We start from the raw sequence: 25,360 nt of genomic DNA, 5'->3' as shown, positions 1-25,360 counted from the left end.
CCACTAGGGCAGAGAGGTTTGAACGAAACCCAGCATTTTCTGGGAAGTTCTAGAGTTGAAGGCCCTCTGAGAAAGGAGGAAAGAGACGTGTAAAGGGTAGCAAGCTTGATGCTCATCCAGAGGCGCTTTTGTAGTGCGTCCAGAATGTTACAAACTGGCCCGTGCTCACACACTTGCAGTGGCGCCAGCCAGGACTCCTTTCTGCACAGCAATCGCTGCGCCAAGCAAGGACGACCTCTGGCGTCCCACGCAGGATGCGCAGCGGCATGTGTCTGCGACCATCCCTGCGACCCCCGACCACATCCAGATACCCAAGGACTTGGGTGCAGAGCACAGAGAGACGTGGGGCCACTGGCCCAGCCCTTGGGTCCGAAGGCGACAGCTGATCTGGCTTCTGCCCCACAATTGGTGCGGGGCGCGGCTGGGGGACGAACAGGTGCGCGGGCGGGGGGCGGCGCTTGGGGATCCTGCGCACTGCGCGCGCCCCTCCCCCGCGTGGCTCCCGGCGCAGCCCCGGCCAGGCGCGAGGAGGAGGTGGAGGAGGAGGAGGACGAGGACGAGGACAAGAACTAGGAGGAGGAGGAGCTGCGGCGGCGGCTTTTGCCACTCGGGCAGGTCGGCGGCGCTGCAGGAACCCGCCGGCGGCGCGGGCTGCCGGTCCCCGCACGGAGGACGAGGCGCGGGCAGCCTGAGAGCCATGGAGCCCGCTTACGCGGCGCGCTCCGGCCCCGGGCGGGCGGTCAGGCAGCTGCTGCCGCGGCTGCTGCTACTGCTACTGCCGCTGCTGCTGAGTCGGGGGCTGCGGGCCGGAGCCTCGGCCTCCTCCTCTGGGGCGGTGGCCGAGGACAGCAGCGCCCTGGAGGAGCTCGACACTGAGAAGGAGGCGGAGGAGAGCCACCGGCAGGATAGCGTGAGCCTGCTCACCTTCATCCTGCTGCTCACGCTCACCATCCTCACCATCTGGCTCTTCAAGCACCGCCGGGTGCGCTTCCTGCACGAGACTGGGCTGGCCATGATCTATGGTGAGCGCCCTCTACCCCATCCACCCTGCCCATCACCCCCAAACACGCCAAGGCTGCACTCCGCCTGCGCTGCACGGTTTCCTCCTCACTTGCCAACGTGGTTCCCCCCCCCACCTCCTTCCATTTCCCCCCTGCGACAATGTTGGATCCCAAGGTCAACTGTGCATTTGCTGCCTTTCTAATATCGTTAAAAAACAAAAACAACTCCTCCCCCACACCATTCCAACATTTCTTCCCCGGGAATCCCAGAAAACAAAAGGCACCAAGGGGGACCAATTCTGTTCCCCTGTTCTATCTCAGTTGTGTGCCCTTTATTCCCACCCCCCTCCCGCCCCTGCATGCCTCAGTTCAGCTCAACTCGGTGCCTGTTAGGGGCAGAAGGTGAGTGACTTCACAGAGACCACACCATTCCAGGGAGCAAGCCATAGATGGGGTGAGGGGGTGAGGGGTGAGGGGAGGGTTCAGGATTTCTTGGCCTGAGCATGAGCTCTCAGGGCCTGTTGGATGCTAAGTCTGTGGTTAGACTGGGAGGGTGCCCATTTCTGAGGTTGGGGTTGGATAAAGTCAAAGTTTCAGGTTGATAAAGTCAAGGCCACCTACCGCAGGAGGTTGTCACTCCCACCAAGCCAGGTTCTGTAGGGAGCTACGGCTTCTGGGTAGTTTGTGTAGAAGCTCGCCCTGTGAAGTCCATCCATGAGCTCTGTTTTCAGTTGGGGGTGAAGTACTGTAAAAGGTGAGCACGGTCAGTGGTGCATCACTGATGTGTCAGGCCCGGTTGGGGAGATGGGCACATCTTTTGAGCTTATGTTTCTTTGACCCAGTGGTAAATTATACCCCTGTGAGTTGCCTTCTCTAAGAAAAGAGGGGCTTTGGTCTTCTTCAGATGACACCATGGACCAGACTCAGACGATTAAACATTTTTGAGTGTATGGAGAGGAAAAGTCGTAGTATTAATTCTGGAGTCAGCTGCCCTGTCATGATTTAACAGCACCGTGTCAGTACAAATATCCCATTATCACATGGATGCCAGTTAGCCATAGTCTGAGGCATGGCATCACAAACCCCGCCCAATACACCACTTAAATACTTTCTGAATTTCATTCAAGGAAGAGAAAGCCTGGGTTGATATCGTCGTGTAAGGGCGACAACTGTTCCCAGTAGGGGACATTTGACATCCTCACCTATACTGGAGGGAGCTCTCCACCCACTTTCCATCCAGGGTTCCCTGACATAGAACCAAAAGCAGATGCTTTAATCTTTAATGTGAAAATTACCTGCTCGTGGTCCTTGGTTGGTTGTTGGTAGTTGAGCTCCCAGCCTCCAGACCTTCCCAGACAAACTGAGTATGAGGCAAAGTTACACAGAGCTGTAGGGAGCTCTCAGCTTGAAGTGGCAGTGGCCTATGCCCATCTGAAAACAGGGCCAGGTGCAAAACTGAGATGGGTTATTCTAAATTACACCTGCCTCTCCTTGAGCCCTGTGGTCAGTTATTAACAAATAACTGTTGCCAGAGCTGCAGCGAAGCTGGGAGGCTTCCTGAACTGATAGCGGGGTGGAGAATGGAGACCACTGTCTTTTCAGGTGATTGAGCCATAATGCAAATGAAGATGACCTTTACAGGTATACAGAGAGGCTTCAAACAGTTCATGGAGAAAATCCCATGCTCTATTTATTTCATTTTTTCCTTGCATTTTTGAAGTGTGGGTATTAAAAAATGGCCTCAAACATAACAGCAATTGTGTGGATGGTGCAGGACCTGGTGGTGTTTCATTTTGTTGTGCAGCGACTTGTGACCAACTCGATGCTAACAACAACAAGGATGTGACTACAGTGCAGTCTATTTCCCTTATCATACTACACGAGGAAAGAACTCAAATTCCTCTTCAATTCAATCCTGTTCTACTCACATGCAGTGCTTCTTCCTCTGACCATAACCATTATCCAGTGCTAGGTGTAGTGGTTACATGTTGGGGTTCTAACGGAAAGGTCAGCAGTTCGAACCCACCAGTCACTCCTCAGGAGAAAGATGGGCTTTCTACTTCTGTAAAGAGTTACAGTCTTGGAAACCCACAGGGGCAGTTCTACCCTGTTGCTATGGGTTGCTATGAGTCAGCATTGGCTTGATGGCAATTACTTTATTTCTTGTGAGCCCTGACTCAAACATTGGTATTTTCAATTGCCTCATATGCATGTGAAAGTTGGACACTGAATAAGGAAGACCAGAGAAGACTCGATACATTTGAATTACGGTGCTGGCGAAGAATATTGAAAGTACCAGGGACTGCCAAAAGAACAAACATCTATCTGTCTTGGAAGAAGTATAGGCAGAATGCTCCTTAGAGGCGAGGATGGCAAGACTTCTCAAATATGTTGGATGTGTTATCAAGAGAGACCAGTTCCTGGAGAAGGATATCATGCTTGGTAAAGTGGAAGGATAGGAAGACCCTTGAGGAGATGCATTGACACTGTAGCTGCAACAATGGCCTCAAACATAACAACTATTTTGACAATGGCCCAGGAGCAGGCGGTGTTTTGTTCTGGTGTATGTAGGGTCGCTGTGAGTCAGAACCAACTTGACATCACCTAACAGAAAACAGGTCAGCCCTCAAAAGTGAAAGTCCACCAAACTGCCAAGTTTGGTCAAGATTTCAGAAGCCAGCTTGAAGGCCTCCATGTCCCCCTCTTTTTTGACATGCTGGCTCCCACTATTCCCACTTAGGATAATTGCCTTGAACTCTACGAAGTGCTATGCTTTTTTATTATAGCAAACATAATTTTTTCACTATATGAAAAGATGCATAGGCTAATGTCTGGAAGGGGTCCCAAAGTGGAGCCTCCATGTTCCAGAAAGGTACTTGGTACTCTCCCACTAAAAAGCGTGGGGCTTTGATGTCTGGAGTGTCTACTGGAACCTCATTATGTTGGCATGTCTTTCCCCTGTAGGTGTGGTCTAAAGTTATTTTTTTTTTATCAAAGCCATTTCAATCATTGGGGAAATTATAAGGTTTTAGGATTCTCTCTCAGGCACCGAGGATCGAGACAAAATTATCTGGGTAATATTATTTGTAAACTAAAAGGGTACATGGAGGTGGTGACAGATCTCTAACGTCACAAGGTGAGAGGAGAATTATGATCAGCATCTACAGGCCAAGGCTGATTACTGTGAGGGAAATCAACCATACTTGCACTCACCAACCTTTTTGCCAATTGACACCAGCCATCCTTCTACAGTATTCTACTTCTCTGCTGGGTTCAATTATTCATTGTGGTGGCTACACAGAACTCACAGATTTTACTCACAAAGGTTAGTAAGGAAGTAACAGGTTAAAATTCAGGATTAGGAACGGCTCAGGATACAGTTCTCATCCATGCCTGTAGGCAGGCCTCTCTCTCTGGCTCTTATCCCCATAGCCTGGCCTCCTCTCTTTTTGGGCAAGTATTACAAAGCTCTGCCAATAAAGTACCTGAGGGTACCTTACTTTGCCAGGAAGTCTCAGCCCAAAGGTGCTCGGCTCTGTGGTTCTGTGTTTAGGCACATGCACTATGCACACCTTGATTTGTGGGCGGGGAAACCTACTGCACCATCTTACACCAGTCTCCTGATTCTCCTGCAGTGTCTCTACCTCTGCTTCTCACCATTTTGTGCCATCTCTGCTGTTATAGTTCATTCTCATTATGCCCTGGGGTGAGGAGTTTCTCACTAGAGGTAACTTGGGTCCCGAGGCTGAGTTCTCCTCCCCATTCTTCTTTTTCACCAAACAGGTGAGGTCCCATCTTGTTCTAGGATGGACTCTTTTTTAAGTTTAGTGGGATGGCAAAACTGACCAACCCCCTCATTAGGATGTGTCCACCTTATTTACATGGTCTCGCCATCATAGGAGTTCTGTGCACCTGATTGGCATTTTTATCAAGCTGTCCAATCCCTCTGATGGGCTACAAATACCAAATTTTCATAGTCCTACCCACTCATTTTGTGAGAGTCAGAGAGAATACGACTAAATGGGTCTCAGTAAATAAGTCACTGTGCCACACATTCAAGTACAACGTGAAGTGCCTACAGCAAGTATATTTGACCCTCAGAACTATATGTGCTCAAGTGTGTGGGAAACAGATGGTATTGACAAATGTGGTTTTGGATTAGTACGGCGCCCTGGGGGCATCGTGGTTTATGTGTTAGGCTGCTGGCCACAAGGGCAGCGGTGGGAACCTCCCACCTACTCTGTGAGAGAAAGATAAAGCTGTCAGCTACGATAGGGGATCTGCCATCTTGCAAACCCACAGAAACTGTTCCCCTCTCTCCTATAGGGTTGCTATGCAATTGACTTGATGGCAGTTTTGTTTCATTTTGTTGCTTTTTGTTTTTGAGGCGTACTCCGTGTTCTTAATTGTTTGATCTCTTTTATCTTGAAGCTTAAAAACAATAGAAGGAGTTTCCTTTCCTGACATCTACTTCTTAAACTCACTTCAGTCATTTAATCAGTGGGGTCACGATACAGAGAGCTCTTTCATGTTTTGAACAATCATGTTACTGAAATCTGACCTAATTGCTGACTGGTCAGGAAACTGCATACCATCATAGCATTTTTGGTGTGATTTTTGTTTTATGTCTTTGGATTTTAGTGTTGTTTTAAATGCATTAAGATTTTAGTTTGAAAAAAAAGATTTTAGTTTTGCCGAGCTGATGCCAGGGGCTTAAGTGGAGAGCGAATATTTTGAGAATGATGAGGGCAATGAATATACCAATGTGCTTTACACAATTTATATATATATGGATTGTGATAAGAGTTGTATGAGCCGCTAATAAAATGATTTAAAAAGATTTTAGTTTGCCAATATGTGATGTTATAAGGTATGCCAAATATTAATTTTTTCATGTAGATTGCCTGTAATTATGGGAAAAAAGCACTTCTCACTTTTTCTCCAGAATATTTGATCTTAAGGCTCGCAAACCACTTTCCCCCAAATCTAAATTCTAGTAACATTCCATTAACTGGGGCTTATTGGGCTCAGGATCTTGATGTTTTAAAAATCAGCTTGAAAATATTTGCCCGCTTTGGTAAATGTACAGTTCCCAAGGCTTCACTTCTCTTTCTGAGGAGTAGCAAACCCGATTTCATATCTTCACATGAATAGCAGAAGTGAGTCATTGTCCTCTTGCCTTTGAGTAATAAAGAGGGGAAAGACAAAAGGAACCATTTAAAAAAATCATTCTATTGGGGGCTCTTACAGCTCCTATGACATTCCATACATCAGTTGTATAAAGCATATTTGTACCTATGTTGTCATCATCATTTTCTAAACATTTACTTTCTATTTGAGCCCTGGTGTCAGCTCCTCTTTTTTCCCTTCCTACCCCCTGGAAACATTTTTAAAGTATCTGCTGTGTGCTCATTACCAACAATCAAAACCAAACCCGCTGCCATCAAGTTGATTCCGACTCACAGCGACCATCGGTAGGGTTTCTGAGACTGTAAGTCTTCATGGAAATAGACTGCCTCATATTTTTCCTACAAAGCACCATGTGGGTTTGAACTGCTGACCTTGTGGTTAGCAGACCAATATCAATCCCATAACACCACCAGAACTCTTTGTGTGCTCGGTCCCCACCTTAATTATGGAGGTGAATAGTTCAACTGTTAAGTTTTTTTTTTTTAACATTTTATTAGGGGCTCATACAACTCTTATCACAATCCACACATATACATACACCAATTGTATAAAGCACATCTGTACATTCTTTGCCCTAATCACTCTCAAAGCATTTGCTCTCCACTTAAGCCCTCTGCATCAAGTCCTCTTTTTTTCCCCTCCCTCTAACTGGTAAGTTTTAAGAATAAAACAGGTCAGCTGGATTTCAAAATTCTTTTCTTTCAAAGTTAAAAACAAACAAACAAATTTCTGCCACCTTTCCATATTTAAATGGCATTGAAATCTGAGAAAGGAATCCTAGTAATGCTGTCAGGTAAGTAAACATATGAGGGTAGGCTTTATTTAATGTTTAAAATAAATCACAACATACACACATATTCGTAAAAGGTTCCTGAAAGGAGACACAGTGAACTAATACTATTGGTTTCCTTGGGGGAGAGTGACTGAGTAGTTGTGAGATGGTAGGGTGGAGGTGGTAAAGGTGGTGGAGGTGGTGGAGGTGGTTGAGGGAGATGTCACTGTATACCTTTTAGTGCCTTTGAAATTTTGAACTATGAAAGTGTATCATCTAACATCGTGTTTGTGCTGCCATTCTATGTCATTTGCTGTGACATGTTAAGATGCTCCTCAAAGAAACCAGTTTGACATCTGCTTTCCCCTATTGAACTCAATTATGTTATCTATTTTCTGGGGTCTTTTCATTGTTGACTCTATCCATGGGACTGGGAGCCTTTTGCCTAGAAAAGAGACAAAATAGGGAAAGGGGAAAAGGTTTTCCTTCTTGTCCTCCCCTTCCTCTCCGACCCCCTCCCCACCCCCAAAGATTAGTTGATGATACATTAGGCATACTTTGCGCAAATAGATCCTGTAATAAGAGCCCGCTTGGGCACAAAGGACCTCATGGCTACGAGAGAGTTACTTAAGTGAATGCTTGAAATTTAGATGGAAAGAAACTCTTCCATCCCCCAAGGGGCAAGTATAAGGACCCCGTCCTCACAGAAGGCCCGGGCAGCTCTTAAGGAAGTGACCACATTCTTTAGGTCAGCTGAAGGAATCCTTCCAGACGCTGCACCAGCATTGGTACAGCGAGGCTTCAGCGAAGCACTGGCCTGGCAGTAGTCCAACCCGTTTTCTCAAGAAAGGGGCCTCGTATGAGCTGTCTGCTCTCTATGTGATGAAGTGCCCCCTTAAAGGCACCAGGCCTAGTATATATTTGTGCAGCAGAAGTAGCAAGCGTTTGAGGCCAGGGAAGGAGGTGTAAACAGATTGTCAGTTAATTGTGGTTCACTCTTACTGTTCCATAGTTAGTTCCACTTCCCCCATGATGGTTTCGCGACAGTTGATACTCAGGGGCCCAAATATCTGAGTCTGCCATGCTAACCCACCACCTGCTTTTCACTTGTCCCTCCTCCACACCTATCAACTTTCTAAGGACATGCTGGTGGGTCCCTCCAAGGTCTGCGGACCATGGGCTCCTTGTGACTCTTTTGGAGCTGAGTTGAGCACAACCTGAGAGTCAGTCAGTAGGCAGAGTCTGAAAGGGGAATATATGACTCCTAGCATGAAATAAACAGAGCCTGTGAACAGATGTTTTGGACCCCCCCTGCTAACTGGGATATCCCCCCTTTTTAGCACTCACTCACTTTAGACTCACTTGATCTTGCTTTGGAACTATATTCCCCTGGGTTTAAATGCTAGCCCTATTGCTTCAAAAGCTGTATCACATTGGGCAAGGTGCTTAAGTGCCCTCAGCCACAGTTTCCTCTGTTGGAAAAGGGAAATAATGTCACTCGACTCACTAGATTGTTGTATTGTTGAAAGATTGTAAAGCGTAAAGCGTAAAGGACATTTTCTGTCACCGGACTCAGTAAATGTGACTTCTCATTTCCACTTTAGACTGTGATTTTTTTTTTTTGGGGGGGGGGTGTAAACTTTGCTACTTGAAGTTTGCTTAGCAGTGGTTTGTTATATTCTGAAAGTTCCTTAGGAGGCATTTAGTGGGAGTAAGGAGAACTGTGACTTTTTTGTGGGCTATTTGTTAGTACCTGGAATAGTGAAAATGCACATATACTTTAATGCAGCAATGTCAGTTCTTGGACTTGGTGCTTCAGCAATGCTTGCACAAGAATGCTGTGTTATACAGAGAGCAGTATTAATCACGGCTGTGCTATATAGATAGCAATATTCATTGCCACAAGTTGCAGTATTCTTCAGGAGGGGACTAGTTACATTCTAGAACAGCCTTACTAAGGAAGACTATGCAGTTTTGAGATGTCTTCCTAAGGAAACTGCCCACATGCGATGTTGTAGGAAAAAGCCAGGTGCAGAATGGTAAATATAATGTTATCCCACTTGTTCTTTTAACAATTACGTGCTGTGCTGCCTGCATACGCATATTACTTACATAGGTACATGTACTTTGCTTGGAGGATGCATAAACTTAACAATGATTGCTGCTGGAGAAGTAGGGGAGGTCTTGCTTTTCATTTTTATACTCTTCTAAATGGCCTGAATCTAGTTATTTATTTTTCAAACACTTTTGCAATGCAAAATTTTGTTAAAAAAATAAAACAGATCACTTTTATGCAGCAAAAATACACTTGCTGTTGCTGTTAATTGCCAATGAATTGATTTGGATTCATGTGACCACATATGTACGCGTACAACTGCTGTGTCGATTTTTCATGGCTGTGACCTTCCAGAGGTAGATCGCCGGGCCTGTGTTCTAAGGTGTGCATGGATGTGTCTGCACCACTAACTTCTGAGCTAGCAGTCAGGTGCTTAACCATTTGTGCAGCGTGGGGGACAAAAATGCATTTGAAAGACTAAATTGTGATTATGGGGCTAGGCGGCATTTTCTTTGGATGTGAAAAAGTTCTTTTCTAAGGAATCCCTCATCAATCAGAATACTTTTCTTATTGTTAGGTGCCGTTGAGTTGCCTCTGACTCACAGGGACCCTATGTACAACAGAAGGAAACGCTGCCCAGACTGGGACCATCTTCCCATTGTTGCTATGTTTGATCCCATTGTTGATAGCCATTGTGTCCATCCATCTCCTTGATAATCTTCCTCTTTTCCACTGACCCACCATTTTACCAAGCGTGAGGTCCTTCTACAGGGACTGGTCTCTCCTGAACATATGTCCAAAGTACTTGAGTTGAAGTTATGCCTCACTCTTAAGGAACATTCTGGCTGTACTCTCTCCAAGACAGATATACCGTACATACTTGTGTATAAGCCGAGTTTTTCCCCAGCACATTTTAATGCAGTTTTTGTGGTAAAATTAGGTGCCTCGGCTGATATTCGGGTCAGCTTATACTCAAGAATATACAGTATTTGTTCTTCTGGCAGTTCACAGTATTTTCAGTATTCTTGGCTAACATCATACTTCAAATGCTTCCGTTTAACTTTCTTATTCATTATCCAACTTTTATATGCATATGAGGCAATCGAAAGTATCTTTTCTTGGGTCAGGGGCCCCTTAGTCCTCAAAGTGACATCCTTGCTCTTTCACACTTCAAAGAAATCTTGTTCAACAGATTTTTCCCATGGAATATGTTGTCCGAGTTCCCCACCGCTGTTTCAATAGGCATTGACTAGGGATCCAAGAAAGATGAAATTCTTGACAACTTCAATATTTTACCCATTTGTCATGGTGTTCTCTATTGGTTCAGAATGCTTTTAGTATCTAAAAAATGATCTTGTTTAGTATTTAAAAGATGGAAATGGAAGTACATTTTTTCTATCTTAAAAATTAGAAAAATGACATTTCCTAGAAGTGTTTCTTAGAGCTTTTTAAAACTTACCCTCTTGGGAATAATCTAATTAAAACAATTACCATATTGAAACCTTCAATGATAATTGCTTTAGACAAGGATCTTCAATAAATGCCAGAACCATGGTGAAAAGTTGTTGGAGAAGACAGTATTTGCATAGTGCTGATCTTTATGCCACCAATTACTTTTGTATTGCAAAAGAAAATGGTTCTATTACACTGGAGAAGCCTGTTGTTCACCATCTTCGCTAGATCCAGCGTAATGGATCATTACTTATATTGGGACTATTACCGTATGTGTCTTTTATGTATTATGTGCTTAGGCCTTGGGCTGCTAACCACAGGTTGACAGTTTAAACTCGCCAGCTGCTCCATGGGAGAAAAATGAGGCTGTGTGCTCTCATAGAGATTTATAATCTCAAAAACCCTTTCCAGGGATGCTATGAATTGGGATCAACTCAGTGGCAGTGTTTTTTTGGTTGTTTTTTTAATGTGATACAGTTGGAACCTTGGTGATGTAGACGATTACACATTCGGCTGCTGATCAGCAGTTTGAACTCAACCGTCACTCTGTGGGAGAAATGTGAAGCTTTCTACTCCCATAAAGATTTGTAGACTCAGAAACCCAAAGTGGCAGTTCTACTCCATCTTATGGGGTCTCTATGAGTCAGAAACAATTTTATGTCAGTGATGGATGAATTGGAATCAACTCAATTACATTTTGTGTGTGTGTGTGAGAGTGTGTAGTAGTAGTAGTAGTAGTAGTAGTAGTAGTAGTAGTAGTAGTAGTAGTAGTAGAAGTAACATAAGTATAACCCATGGAGCATTCTTGCCTTAAATGTTTCATTTGAATTTAATCAATGATCTAGGCACATCTTTGTGCTTGACCGGAACCCAAAAGTTGGAAGTTTGAGTCAACGCAGAGGTTCCATGAAAGAAGGCAGCTTGGCAATCTACTTTTGAAAAACTCACCTTTTGAAAACCCTGTGACACACATGGGACCTTCATGAGTTGAAATCAACTCAGTGGCAAGTGATTAATTCAGTTTACTGGAACCAATGTGGATTGCGCAAGAAGTTATAAGACAACACGAGAAAATGATCTAATAGATTCCAAATATGGGGTACTTACACGATAATCGTCCTGACATCTTCAAAAAGTCAAGGTCAAGGAAAATAAAGAATGCAGGATGAGGGAGTGTTGTGGGCGAAAAGAGATAAAAAAGACACAATCATAGAACATAAGAACCTTTGATGGGTCTTGGTTCATGAAAATGAGCTCTAAAAAACATTTTAGGATATCAGTAGTGGTAGGATTCAGCCAGTTTGCACTGGTTAGCCAGAACCAAAACCTATTTTTTTTCTGGGTTGAGCTTTTTTCTACAATCTAGCTAATTAGTGCACTCAACCCTTATAAACCATGATTTAATGTTCTTAGGGATCTGTCGGGCCTCTTTTTTTCTCCATAAATCCTGTTTGTGTCTTTAAATCCCCTCATGGCGGTCTCCTTTTATACACTGAACCCCCACCCACTCCCCCCCTGGTGTCCACTCGCCATCCTGAAAGAGTCTTCATCCCTGGGGTCAAAATCTCAAGACCTCTATACCATGTTGACAAATGAACACCAAATCCAATCATACAAGTTACTTACAGCTTCTTCCTGCGTACTCCTCTCGCCTCAGAAAATGCACATGCTGCCATTTCTCTACAGACAGAGTGCCTGGGCCTCTCCATCTTTAAAGACAAGGAAGCCAGAGGGACTACAGGTGCCGCAGGGAACTTCTGCGTGTGGCTCTCAGGAGTGTCTGGAGAGGTGCTCAGAGTTCGTGGAGGGGGCAAGGGATTAAGATATGGAGCTGGTACCTTAAAGGTTGAACGAACGTGGAAGTCCACCGAGAGGCACTTTGGCAGAAAGGCCTGTCAACCTTCTGAGAAGCCAGGTGCTTGAAATTATATAGAAGCAGTTCCACACTGAACATGTAGGCGCACCGTGAATCAGAATCAACTAGAAACAACATCTTTTTCAGAAACACCCGTCCCAATGCAAAGCCCCTGCCCATTTGCACAGATCTGCAATATTCATCCGCTAAATATTCCCTGGCTACTTCATACATGTGTTCACATGACTTTGGTCGAGTTCTCTAAGCTTCTTCGAGTGGCTTGTACAATAGAAGGGTGATGTATTTTACATTTTGATGGGTACCATCAAACTGCCTTCTGAATCTCTGACTCCAAGGGTTACACTGATCAAATAGGAAAGAAATATTGATTCATAATGCTCTGTTTTCTGTCTATTTAAAACTCCTCTAAAAATAATGTCTATCACAAATAACTGCGGCCAAGTAGGAATGTATGTAATCAAACATGCGCTCCTCTTTAAGCCAGCTGCGGTGGCTGCAATTCCAAGTCTCGGCCATCTCACAGGCTGTGTCTGAGTTATCTGCTGCTGGTAGGCCAGAAAGCCCACAAATAGGTCACTTGAACACACTTTTTTTTTCTTCTCACAGTGTCAGACATTAGAAGTCAAAGTCAAAGTGCACTAGAGGAAAGCTTTGTGGGCTCTAGAGAAAGGCCCTAGTTTCCTTGAACTTTGAACTTCTGCTGGTACCTAATTTTTTGGTTGAGTTTGGTGAACTGGTTGTTAAAATGGCACTTGTACTGAGAGTTTTCTAAGGTGGTGGCTGGGCAGCTGCCCAGTGTGGAAACCACACATATATATTCCTGACTCTCTTTTAACATTTATCTGCACAACAGCATATTCTAAGTGTCCATGATAATGTTCATTCTGTCCATAGGTATAAAATTAGATGGAACTATGCTTGTAATATTTATTTATGTCAGATAACTTATTATACTTTTGATGAAATACTATGTTTTTATTCCCGTGTTTGTTTTTTCACTAAACAAACATATAATGTAAAGAGAAAAAATGTCAACCAACCAGAGGGTGACACGCTGTCATTCGTCTCAGCTTTGTGTTACGCTCCAAATTCCCATGAGATATTCTGAGTGAATTATGCAATGTCTGAAAGTGTTCAGAGAGCTAGAGAGATAATGTCGGAATGATCGCTGTCAGTCCAGCAGAAGCGGAAAGGAGGTTTTCAAAGGTGAACATGGTGTGTGCAGAGAAGTTTCTAATCTATCAAACACAATGATGATTGTCTAGAGGAATGGAATCCAACTCCTCCAATAAAAAGATGGCGAAGGAGACATGGCACAGCTGATGATGCTCGGATAAAAGCAGAGAGTATGGCAAGTGAGGACGCCAGTCAAGAAGAGACGGGGAGATATCTCAAGTAACGGTTTTATTGTGTGTTTTTTGGTCAGGGATTATGCAGTATTTTTTTCATTCATATTTTAAAACTTTCTTATAATCTAGTTTTGTTTACCTCTTTTATTCACATTTAAGTATTAACTAAATAATAAACTGCCTTTTGGTATATCTCTTTTTATACATAAAAGTCATTATGGCAGTGAACCAGTTGTTAAGTTATTTGAACCCACCACTAGATATCAGGGGTATTTGAATGTTGACTGGGTATTAGGTGATATTAAGGAATTATTGTTAAGAAGATGCAGGCTGAAGTATTTAGGGATATATTATATGACTCTTAATGTCTGAAGTTTGTTTTCAAAATGTCTAGTCACAGGTATGCTGTAAATAATATAATACTATTTTTTAAAAATCTTGTTACTTGCCATCATGGTGGCTCCCATTCCTGGTGACCTTCTGTATAAGAGAATGAAATGTTGTCCAGTCCTGCACTATCATCATCATCATGGGTGGGTTTGAGTCCACTGTTGTGGCTCTTGTGTCAGTTTATCTCACTTACAGTTTTCCTTGTTTTCTCTGACCCTGTACTTTATCAACCGTGATAAAAACCCTAACTAACCCACTGCCAACAAGTCGATCCTGATGTATAGTGACCCCCAGGACAAAGCAAAAAAACTTTCCTTTGGATTTCTGAGACTCAGTCTTTACAGGAGCAGAAAACCCCATCTTTCTCCTGTGGAACAGCTGGTGGGTTCTAACTGCCTATCTTGAGATTAGCAATCCAACGCGTAACCCACTATGGCACCAGGGCTACTGTAGAGAAACAGATGTGACAGAATACTCTGCGCCCAAACAAACTTGCTTCCATAGAGTTGACTTTCACCCACAGTAATCAAATAGGGCATGTTCAAACTGTCCCTGTGGGTTTCCAACATTGTAAACCTCTGTAGGAACAGAGAGTCTCGTTTTTCTCCCATAGAGTGGCCAGTAGGTTCGAACAGCTGAACTCATGGTTAGCAGCCTAACCAGTACACTACCAGGGCTGTATTTTATACTCCTTTCCTTTTTTCTCTATGTTTGGAAATTTTGTTTAAAATGGAAATTTAGGGAAAATGTTAATATCCCTATTAACCTTTTACTTGTTAACACCCTCTGGGCTGAAAGGTTGTGTAGGTGAGGCGGTGTATGTATTCTCTCAGTAAACTAATTCCAGCATTGACTAACACTGTTTGAATTTACTTTATGTAAGGTAATGTTAGATGTGACAGTTAATTTTACATATCAACTTGCATGGGCTGTTGTGCCCAGCTGTTTAACACTAATCTAGTTGAGATGAAGTAGTTACATGTGGCTAAATCAGTTACCCTTAAGTAAAACAGAATACTGTCCTTCATATGTATAGAAGACCTTAAGAGAAACATGGAGCGTTTTCTCTAGTATGTATTATATCTTTAGACTAAACATGAACATCGTCCCAGAACTCTTTCAGTCTTTACTCTTCCCATTGTCTGATCTATGGATTTGGGATAGCAAGCCTATAGGAGTCTCCAGTATGTGGTTTGTCCTACAGATTTGTCAGCACTCCAGAACTGTGTGAGCCCATTCCTTGAAGTAAATTCATCTCTCTCCCTCTGCGTATTTAAATAGAGAGATACATGTTGGTATAGCGACTATCTCATTTGGGAGGACGTAGAGATCCTGGGGGTGTTGCAGCAACAGCAATTCAGCTGAGAGGAATTACTAAGAGGTGGAATTAGGGCGAGCGTGATGGTGGGGCAGGAGGAAGGTAAAAGGAAACAGGAATGATTTAGTAAGCAAAGCTATGATGGAGGTATAAGTGTAGGTGTGTTCATATGTAAATACATTAATTCATTAAAATAGGGGTATTAACCTATATACATACATGGCAATACACAGAGGTAGTGGACAGACTTTAGGCCTCTGTTCACACCCTCCTCAATGCAAGAACACTTTGTTCTAACAAACTGGCATTCTCTGATGCTCACCCTCCCAGCAAGATCGCTGAAGACAAAATGGGTGCACAAGCAAATGTGAAGAAAGTGGATGGTGCCTGGCTATCAAAAGATATAGTATCTAGGGTTATCATGGATTGAAGTCAAACAAGAGGCTGTCTAGCAGAGAAACAACAAGCCCACATGGAAGAAGCACACCAGCCTGAGTGATCATGAGGTGTCATCGGGACCAGTTAACAGGCATCAGAAGACCCCAAACAAACAAACAACTAATCATATTTTTGAAAATGAGGGGATTCAGAGCAGAGACCCTAAACCCATCTGTAGACAATGGGGCATCCCATCACAGAAGGGTCATAGGAAGGGATGGGTCAACCAGGGCGCAGTAAAGCACCGATGAAACATACAATATTCTCCTGGTTCCTTGAAGTTTTCTCAACCCCCCCCCCCACTATCATGACCCCAGTCCTGCCTTTCACTTCAGGCTAGAATGGAGCATGTGCACAGGTACAGATAAGAGCTAAGAACTCCCAACACATGGAATCCAGGGACAGGAATGGGAGTAGTGATACCAGAAAGGTAGGGGGAAGGTGGGGAGAAGAGGGGAGGAAAGAAGAACTGATTGCAATGATTGACAGTAGCAACACACATCCCCTCCAGGGAAACGAACAACAGAAACCATGGGGGAAGGAAGATAGCAGTTAGTGCAAGATATGAAAATAATAATAATTTATCGAGGGGTCATGAGGTTGTGGGGGCGGGGGGCTGATACCAAGGGCTCAACAGAAAGTAAATGTCTAGAAACCAATAATGGCAACATGTACAATATGTTTGATCAATTGATGTATGGATTGTTATAAGATCTGTAAGAGAAAAAAAAAGCTGTAAGAACCCCCAATAAAATGATCTTTCAATTCAATTCAAGAAAAGAAATACTGCCTCTGTTCTGCTTACAAGAGAATATGTGTTAGGAGGCTGTTCTCGTTGGGTTAAAGCATCCTTTTTGGCTTTAATTCATTTTGGATAGTTGTATTCGGGGCAATGCTAGCTGTTGCAGAAAACAAATGGCAAATGTAAGTGACTTAATACATGTTCAACAGTAACTCGTGTAACAGTGTCTGGGAAGTGAATTTTGCCACATGAAGATTCAGGGGCCAGGGACCTTCCGTCTCTTGGCTTCCATATCCCTTAAGACCAATTGTAGTAAAATCACCTCGGACTCATGACCACCCAACTGTGTCCGACTAGAACTGTGCTCCGCAGGGTTTGCAGGGGCTGAATTTTCAGAAGTAGATTGCCGGGCCTATCTTCTGAGGCCCCTCTGGGTGCACTCTTACCACCAACCTTTCGGTTAGCAGCCAAGGGTGGTATCAACTGCATCACCAAGGACTCTGCCTTATCCCTTAGGTCCTTGGAGTCTATTATTCCCTTCCAGCCCATGGCTGAGGAAAGAAAAAGATACTCATACAGGGAAGATTTATGTACTAAGTTTGGAAGCGTTACACTTTGTTTTTCCTACTTCTAATGGACAGAACTTGGTCACAAGGTCACATCTAGCTTCAAGGGAGTGGTGGAGGGGGCAGGGAGGATGTCTACTTGGAGAAAGAGGAACAGACTCGGAAACTAGCTAGTTAATCTAGTGCAGTATTTGATGAGGGCTTTCATAGACATAATCTAGGAACATGAAGTAGTAGGATTTTTGTGTGGTTTGTTTTCCATGTTGGGTATTGGAATTTTTCATTTTAAGTCATTTGAGGACATTTTTGTTCATCTGGAATTATGAAGTTGTTTCTATAGACCCCCTCTGTCAGTGCTACTCAGATATGGTCCTGAAATCAGTGTCAGCATGATTCGAGTGCTTGTTAGAAATAGCAAAACTTCAGGTCTTGCCCTGGACAAGGGTATGTACATGGACCCAGAACTATATTTTAACACTTTATCAGGATGCATTTTTACTTTAGTGTGTGCTTTTTCCAGGCTGAATTTTGACATTCTGTACAGAGAGGACCATAGGGCCGGGCCCACCACAAGACAACATCCCTCACTGACCCATACCACTACAGGGGACAACACTGGAGACACAGTGCAGGAATTGTGCCAGAACTAACCCAATCACACTGGGGTGAAACACTAAGGGCATGCAGCAGAGCAGCAAGGGTAACAAAGCAATGAAGTCCCTGAGGAATACCAAAAATAGACTTTGGGGCCCGGGCGTGGTACCCCATCAGACTCAACCAGAAAACACTCATAAAGGTCAATAAACAGACCTGGAACTGTTTATAGGCTTTTCTTTTTGTTGTTGTTTTGTTTTGCTTTGTTTTGATTTTGAGCTTATTATTGTCTCTGAATGTCTAGCTAGATAAGATAGGCAGGATAAACAATCCGGAGGAGAAAACAACTGGATCGACAGTTCCAGGGGGACATGGGAGAGGGGGAGGCGGGGGAAAGGGGAGATGCCAACAAACCCAGGCATAAGGAAACAACAAGTGATCTAAATCGATGGCAGGGGGAGCGAAGGATGCTTGGTGGGGCTAGATAAAGGACAATATAGCTGAGAATTACCGAAACCCGAATGAAGGATGAACAGGATAGTGGGATAAGAGGAAAGGACTAGGAGGCAAAGGACATTTATAGAGGTCTAAATATAGGCATGTACATATGTAAATTTATATATAACCATAGGGAAATAGATCTATGTTCACATTTATATGTTAAGTATCAAGGCAGCAGACAGACATTGGGCCTTCGCTCAAGTACTCCCTCAATGCAAGAACTGTTTGTTCTGATAACCTGGCATTCTGTGATGCTCACCTTCCTGACACAATCACTGAAGACAAAGTGGGTGCATAAGCAAATGTGGTGAAGAAAGCTGATGGTGCCTGGCTGTCAAAACATATAGTGTCTGGGGTCTTAAAGCTATGAAGATAAACAAGCGGCCATCTACCTGAGAAGCAACAAAGTCCACATGGAAGAAGCACAGCAGCCTGTGTGATCATGAGGTGTTAATGGGCTCAGGTATCAGGCATCAAAGATCCCAAACAAAAAAATCATAGCGATGTGAATGAGGGGGAAGGCAGAGTGGAGACCCAAAGCCCATCTGTAGACAATTGGGCATCCCCTTATAGAAGGGTCACAAGGAAGAGAAGAGCCAATCAGCATGCAGTATAGGACTGACGAAAAAGACAACTTTCCTCTAGTTCTTTAATGCTCCTCCCCCCACTATCATGACTCCAATTCTACCTTACAAATCCAGCTAGATAAGAGCATGCGCACTGGTACAGATAAGAGCTGGAAACACAGGGAGTCCAGAACAGATAAACCCCTTAAACCAATAATGAGAGTAGCAATACCGGAGGGTAAGTGGAAGGTGGGGTGAGCAAGGGGGAACTGATCACAGTGATCAACATATAACCTCCCACGGGGATGGACAACAGAACAGTGGGTGAAAGGAGACAGTAGTCAGTGTAAGACATGAAAAAAATTATTTTTTTAATTATCAAGGATTCATGAAGAACAGAAAATTGGGGAGGGGGAAAATGAGTTGATACTAGGGACTCAAGTAGAAAGAAAATGATGTTTGAAAATGATGATGGCAACATATGTACAAATGTGCTTGACACAATGGATGTATGTATGGATTGTGATAAGAGCTGTAAGATCCCCCAATAAAATAATTTTAAACCCCCACAAAATTGGGCATTGAATGAAGAAGACCAAGGAAGAATCGATGCCTTTGAATTGTGGTGTTGGAAAGAATATTGAAAGTAACATGGACTGCCAGAAAGATAAATAAACCTGTCTTGGAAGAAGTACAGCCAGTGTATTCCTTAGAGGCCGGGATGGGGAGACGTCCTCTCATGTACTTTGGACATGCTGTCAGGAGAGACCAGTCCCTGGCGAAGGACACCATTCTTGGTAACATAGAGGAAAGGCTTCAACAAGACGGATTGAAACAGTGGCTGCAACAAAGGGCTGTCATAGGGACCACTGTGAGCATGGCACAGGACAGGGCAGTGTTTGCTTCTGTGGTACACGAGTCACAACTGATTTGATGGCACCCAACAACCACAAATGACAGGACATTGAGCCCAAACTCCAGTGTAGAACTGTAAGGCATGAGACTGCTTCTTACAGAGGACCCAGTTTTTCTGGCCGTCTTGAACCCATGTGGCTCCTAAATACCTGGTAGTTGGAGACTTCTATCATATAGGTTGAGTAACACTGTTTTGAGTGTGGCTTTTAGAGTAGAAAGGAGCACCGCCAGGGTTCAAGACATCCAGGGGAACTGAGTCCTCTGAGAAGCAGCCGAGAGATGTTCAGAATGGCCGCTCCAGACCTTTGGTGGGGAGTAGTTGCTTAAACGCTTTCTTAGCTCTGGTGCTCATTTTCACAGAGGCCAGGGCGGGGGTAGATCTGAGTCTGTGGAGTCCTCCTGTTTCTGCCACCTACAACTGACTGGTCAGAATCTCCGGCGAGCTTTTCCATAATACTTTGGAATGTAAGTCCCAGCTGAACTAGTAAACCAAACCAGTTGCTGTGAACACTATTCTGATGCATGGCAACCCTGTGTGTATGTCAGAGAACTGAGCTTCCTAGAATTTTCAGTGACTGTTTTTTTTGGTTGGGGGGGGGGGGCGCGGTAGATTGCCAGACCTTTCTTCTGGGCCACTTCTGGGTGGACTCGAATTTCTAACCTTTTGGCTAGCAGCTGAGTTCATTAACTGTTGGTACCACTGGAGGACACTCAACACATATGAGAGGCATCCTCGTTAGACTGCTCTGCTGTACTGCAACTGAGGTGCCAAGTGGCAACTCTAGGACGTACTCACTCCACAGATAAGCTGGAGGCCCCCAAACAAACCAACAAACAAACCCCACGTCTCTACTATCAGAGTCTGAGCACATGGGACGGAGTTTTTATTACGGACAATAAGAGGCAGACAGTGTACAACAGAAGAACAGTGCCCTTTTCCCTGGCTCAAAAGCTATTCAGATGAAGAGGATGACTTCTATATATACCCTGCTTGCGTCACGGGAGTGAGAGACTGTAGTGGAACAATGACATGATACACTGTGCCCTCCCTGGCTTTTGGAAACTGTTCCAGTAGATAGATTGTTCTATGCCTACCTTCCGCCTGGCACCATGGCTCAGGAACATAATGAGAGTGCCTTTTGCCAGTCTCCCTTTGGTGAGGTAGGTCTACTCAGGTGGGCGGTAAGCTTTAATGCAATATGTGCTATTCGTTAGTACCATAGCCAAGGAGACAGAACCCTCTCCAGCTGTCTATCCTCTAAGCCTATGTGACATGGAGAACTTTTTCATGCGACCATCTGAGGAAGAAGGGTTCAGACATCTTGGTGTCCTGCTCAGGATTGTATCTTCGAACCCTGCTGAGTTTTAGAGAAACCATTAGCTTGGGGGATGGTGGTGTGCAATGCTTCTTCCTGAAGCCCAAAGATACCCAAATGGGGAAGACTATAGCTGCCAGGCTTGTCCAAAGGAGTACCTCCTCCCAACATAGCAGGCAGTCTTAAAATATTTTTAATGAAATATGATGTAAAACTGCTTAGCATTATAGATCCTTACTTTGAAGTCCTTCTGCTTTAGGTCCACACTGACAGTGGAGTCTTTGAGAAGGAACATGTTGAGGGTGATAATACCAGCCTGCATTACAGCAGACGGTTGAAGGAAGAAGAATAAAAGATACGCGAAGATATAAATATATGTATATTTATAGAACATTAGGTGTTTACCTGCTAAGCTGTGTGTTTTAAAAAAATTGATTCTATACTTTAAAACACAGTTGAAACCCTGCTAGTGCAGTGGTTCCTCACTGGTCTGCGCAGCAAAAATCCAGCACTTAGAAACCACTAGCCACTCCTTGGGAGAGAAGGGCAGCTTTCTACTCCCATTCAGAGTGACTGACTCGGAAACCCACGGGGGCAGGTCTACCCTGTCCTGTAGGGTTGCTCTGAGTGGGAATCCACTCAATGGCAGTGAGTTTGGAGTTTATATTTGAAAAATACTACCATTTCCAGGGCAGTTAAATCTTATGTTTTGTTAAATGTGTTTGAAATGTTACTAATAACTAAATATAGTGGGGGCTGATCTTGTAAGTTTTACTGTACGTTCCTCTAACGTATTTTCACCGGGAAGTTGTAAAATGAAAACTGTCTTCTAATTAGGATGGAAGTGATCCTATATAGAGTTCAGGCTCACACTCCACAGTTCTCTCTCAAAGTGCCACTGACCCCCTTCCCCAAAGTATTTTAGGTAACGACTAATTTACCTAAACTTGTCCAGCTGTTATAGGAGTTGATGCTCATGTGACTTTGTGTGGAGTTGTCAGACTAACCAGGTATAGCACAGAGTCCTGTTACTCCCAATAGCCATTTCACCTTCATCTTTTTAACAGAATCCTGATTTATTGCCCTGCATACTGCTGTGCATTGAAAACACCACATTTCCTGCCAGACACACAAAATAACCTTATCAACAAAATAGTTCACTGACCAATTTCCCAGGCACTATCGCAAAGGTCAGTCACAAACCCTCCCAGAGATAACATATTCAAATCTGCTGTGTTAACTCTTACTTGGCTATGTGCTTTCAGTCTGCTATTAGCTTCTTATGTTCTTGAGGCTTACTTGCTCTCATCCACACTATTTTATTTTAAAAATAATTGTTTAATATCTCTGTGAATAGCCTTGCTATCAGACATAGAGCATTACAAAGTTGATTATGGTAGACATAGGTAAAAAAAGTGTAACGCCTTAACATTTGAGCTCCCTTTTGAATGATTTTAAAGTTGTTTCCATTTTTTTAAACAATTTATTAGGGGCTCATACAAGTCTTATCACAGTCCATACATATTCCATTTTTAATGCTTTCTACTTTCTTTTTTAGGGTTTTCTCTGTTTTGTGCTATTGTTGTTGTTGGGTTTGTGTGTGTGCGTGTGTGTGCATTGTATGTTTGTATGATTAGGAGTAGAATGTAGGTACTTAGGAGTAGAATTGCTGATCATCTTTTTTATTTTAATTGACTTTCATCTTTATATTTAAACTGATTATTTTATAGGTAGCATGTAGTTGTATCTTGATTTTTTTAAATCTAAGCTGACAGCCCCTGCCTTTTATTGGGGTGTCTTGACCATTTTATATTTGAGGTGATTTTTCATATGATTGTTTGACTCTGTGACATTGCTATCTGCATAGTTTGTCCTATTTCTTCATTTTTCCATTTACATCCTTCTTTTTGATTTCTCGAGTTATTTACAAATTTCATTTCATTCCCCTTGTGGTTTCTTAGCCGCAGCTCATTGTTTCATTATTTTAGTTGTTGCTTTAGGATTTGTAATATATATCTTTAACTTATCACAATCGCTCTTAAAATATGATACCACTTCATATTTAGTTCCAGAATTTCACAATAGTATTATTCCATTTTCCCTCCTAGCCTTTATTTACTTCTTTTATGCATTTTTCTTTCACATTATAAACCCTACAATTCATTGCTATTATTTCTGTTTAAATAGTTATGTTTTAGAGGGAGGTAGAAAGGGGGAACCGATCACAAGGATCTACATATAACCTCCTCCCTGGGGGACAGACAACAGAAAAGTGGGTGAAGGGAGATGCCGGGCAGTGTAAGATAAGATAAAATAATAATTTATAAATTATTAAGGGTTCATGAGGGAGCGGAGAGCGGGGAGGGAGGGGGAGGGAAAAAAAGAAAACCAGGAGCTGATTCCAGGGACCCAAGCGGAAAGCGAATTTTGAGAATGATGAGGGCAACAAATGTATAAGTGTGCTTTACACAATTAATGTATGTATGGATTGTGATGAGTTGTATGAGCACCAATTAAAAAATAGTTATGTTTAGTACATTTAAATAAGAGAAAAACTCATATATATAGGTTCCATTTCTAGTACTCTTCATCCCAGTGTTTTTTCATTTATTGTATGTTATAGAAAAGATAATATATTTCTTCTTTCAGGTGAACATCCTTTAGTATTTCCTATATTATGGGTCTCTGATGATGAATTCTTTCAGCTTTTGTATGTTTCAACTTCATTTTGAAATATATTTTTGCTGGGTATACAATTCTAGGTTAATTTATATCAGTTTTTAAATTGTATTTCTCCATTGTCACCTGGCCTACATTATTTTTCATGAAAATATGACGTCACTATTATTTCTTTGTTCTTCTGTATGTAACATGTCTTTTACCTCTGGTTGCTTTTAAGATTTTTTTTTTGTTTATCACTTGTTTTGAATAATTTCATTAGAATTTATCTTGGTGTAGTTTTCTTTATGTTTCTTGTGCATGAGATTCATTGAGATTCTTGGATCTATGGTTTTGTAGTTTTCATTAAGTTTGGAAAATTTTAATTCTTATGCAAATATTCTTTCTGTCCTTTTCTTACCACCTTGGGGTAAGATACATTGTCTTGTATATTAGACTATTCAAGGTTGCTATACAGTTTCCTTGCACAATTTCATATTTTTAGATTGCTTTTATGTGTACTTCATTTTGTATAGATTTTGTTGCTGTGCTCTCATATTGACTAAGTTTTTCTTCTGAAATGTCTACTCTGCCATTAATCCCATCTCAAATAGTTTTCTTCTGAAGCAGGGTCATTTTTAACTTTGGAAATTCCACTTGGGCCTTCTGTAAAAAATATGTTCCATGTCTCTAAACGATTTTAAAATGAAATATTCACCAAACGCAACCCATTACTGCCGAGTCTATTCTGACTCATAACCACCGTACAGCCCTGTGGGCTGTCCAAGGCTGTTCTTTTTAGGGAAGCACGCTGTCTGTCACGTCTTCCTCCTGCAGAGTGGTTGGCTAGCGGCCAAGCACGTAACCACGGTGCTACCTGAGCTCCTAGAGTAAGAGGTAAGTCAGGGGAATTTACTTACAGTTTTTAATGAGAAGTCCATTCTAATCAAGAAAGTTACTCCAGGAATCAGAAAGGAAAAAAAAACTCAATATGTTTGACCATGCACCAATTAAAAAAAACCCCAAACTTCCCTTCTGGGAAATCACTATAAACAAAATGGTTCCCCATTTAACTGAGAAAACTTATGACAAAGGTGTATTGCCTTTCTTTACAAAGAAATGCATACAAATGAATATCTGTGTACCTCGCTGAATTTCTACAATACTACATGATAACTTTTCATGTGCTTTTCTGCTACCTCCAATATTTGATGAGCTGGTTTCACCCAATCGATTATTTGCCTTATAAGAAGTTGCATTCTCTTGCCTCTTCAGTTATCTTTGATTGTATGTCATGCATTGTGAATTTTACCGTATTGGGTGCTAACATTTTTCTATTCCTGTAAATCACATTGAGCATTGTTCTTGAATTCAGTTAATTTATTTGGGAATGATTTGCACTATTGGAGTCTCTTTTTTATGATTTATAAGGTGGGTGGAACAGTATTCAATCTAAGGCTAGTTACAGGCTGTCCCTAGGTTACAAATGAGATCTGTTCCCATGTCTTTAAGAATTTAATAGGCCAGTCCAAGCAGGTGCACACAATTCTTATTTGACCTTAAGTAAGTACCAGAAAGTACTCAATGTCTTTTCAATGACCTAAAAGCTGCATGTGCAGCACGTGGACGTGATTGTGATGAAGACTTTGTTGCTGGATAA

At 42.7% G+C, this 25,360-nt stretch overlaps 1 protein-coding gene across 2 annotated transcripts in view; it reads left to right on the top strand.

The window, feature by feature from the left end:
* Positions 1–575: 575 nt before the first annotated feature.
* The window catches only part of SLC9A7 (solute carrier family 9 member A7), a 187,954-nt gene continuing 163,169 nt past the window's right edge, over positions 576–25,360 (top strand). For both annotated transcript variants that reach the window (XM_075538636.1, XM_075538635.1), the window contains exon 1: positions 576–1,022. In XM_075538636.1, coding sequence (XP_075394751.1) covers positions 698–1,022 — 325 coding nt within the window. In that variant the 5' untranslated portion in view covers positions 576–697. The remainder of the gene's footprint in view (positions 1,023–25,360) is intronic.

This window comes from Tenrec ecaudatus, chromosome X (assembly GCF_050624435.1).
Source record: "Tenrec ecaudatus isolate mTenEca1 chromosome X, mTenEca1.hap1, whole genome shotgun sequence".
Taxonomy (NCBI): domain Eukaryota; kingdom Metazoa; phylum Chordata; class Mammalia; order Afrosoricida; family Tenrecidae; genus Tenrec; species Tenrec ecaudatus.
This window is presented reverse-complemented; position numbering and strand designations above follow the sequence as displayed.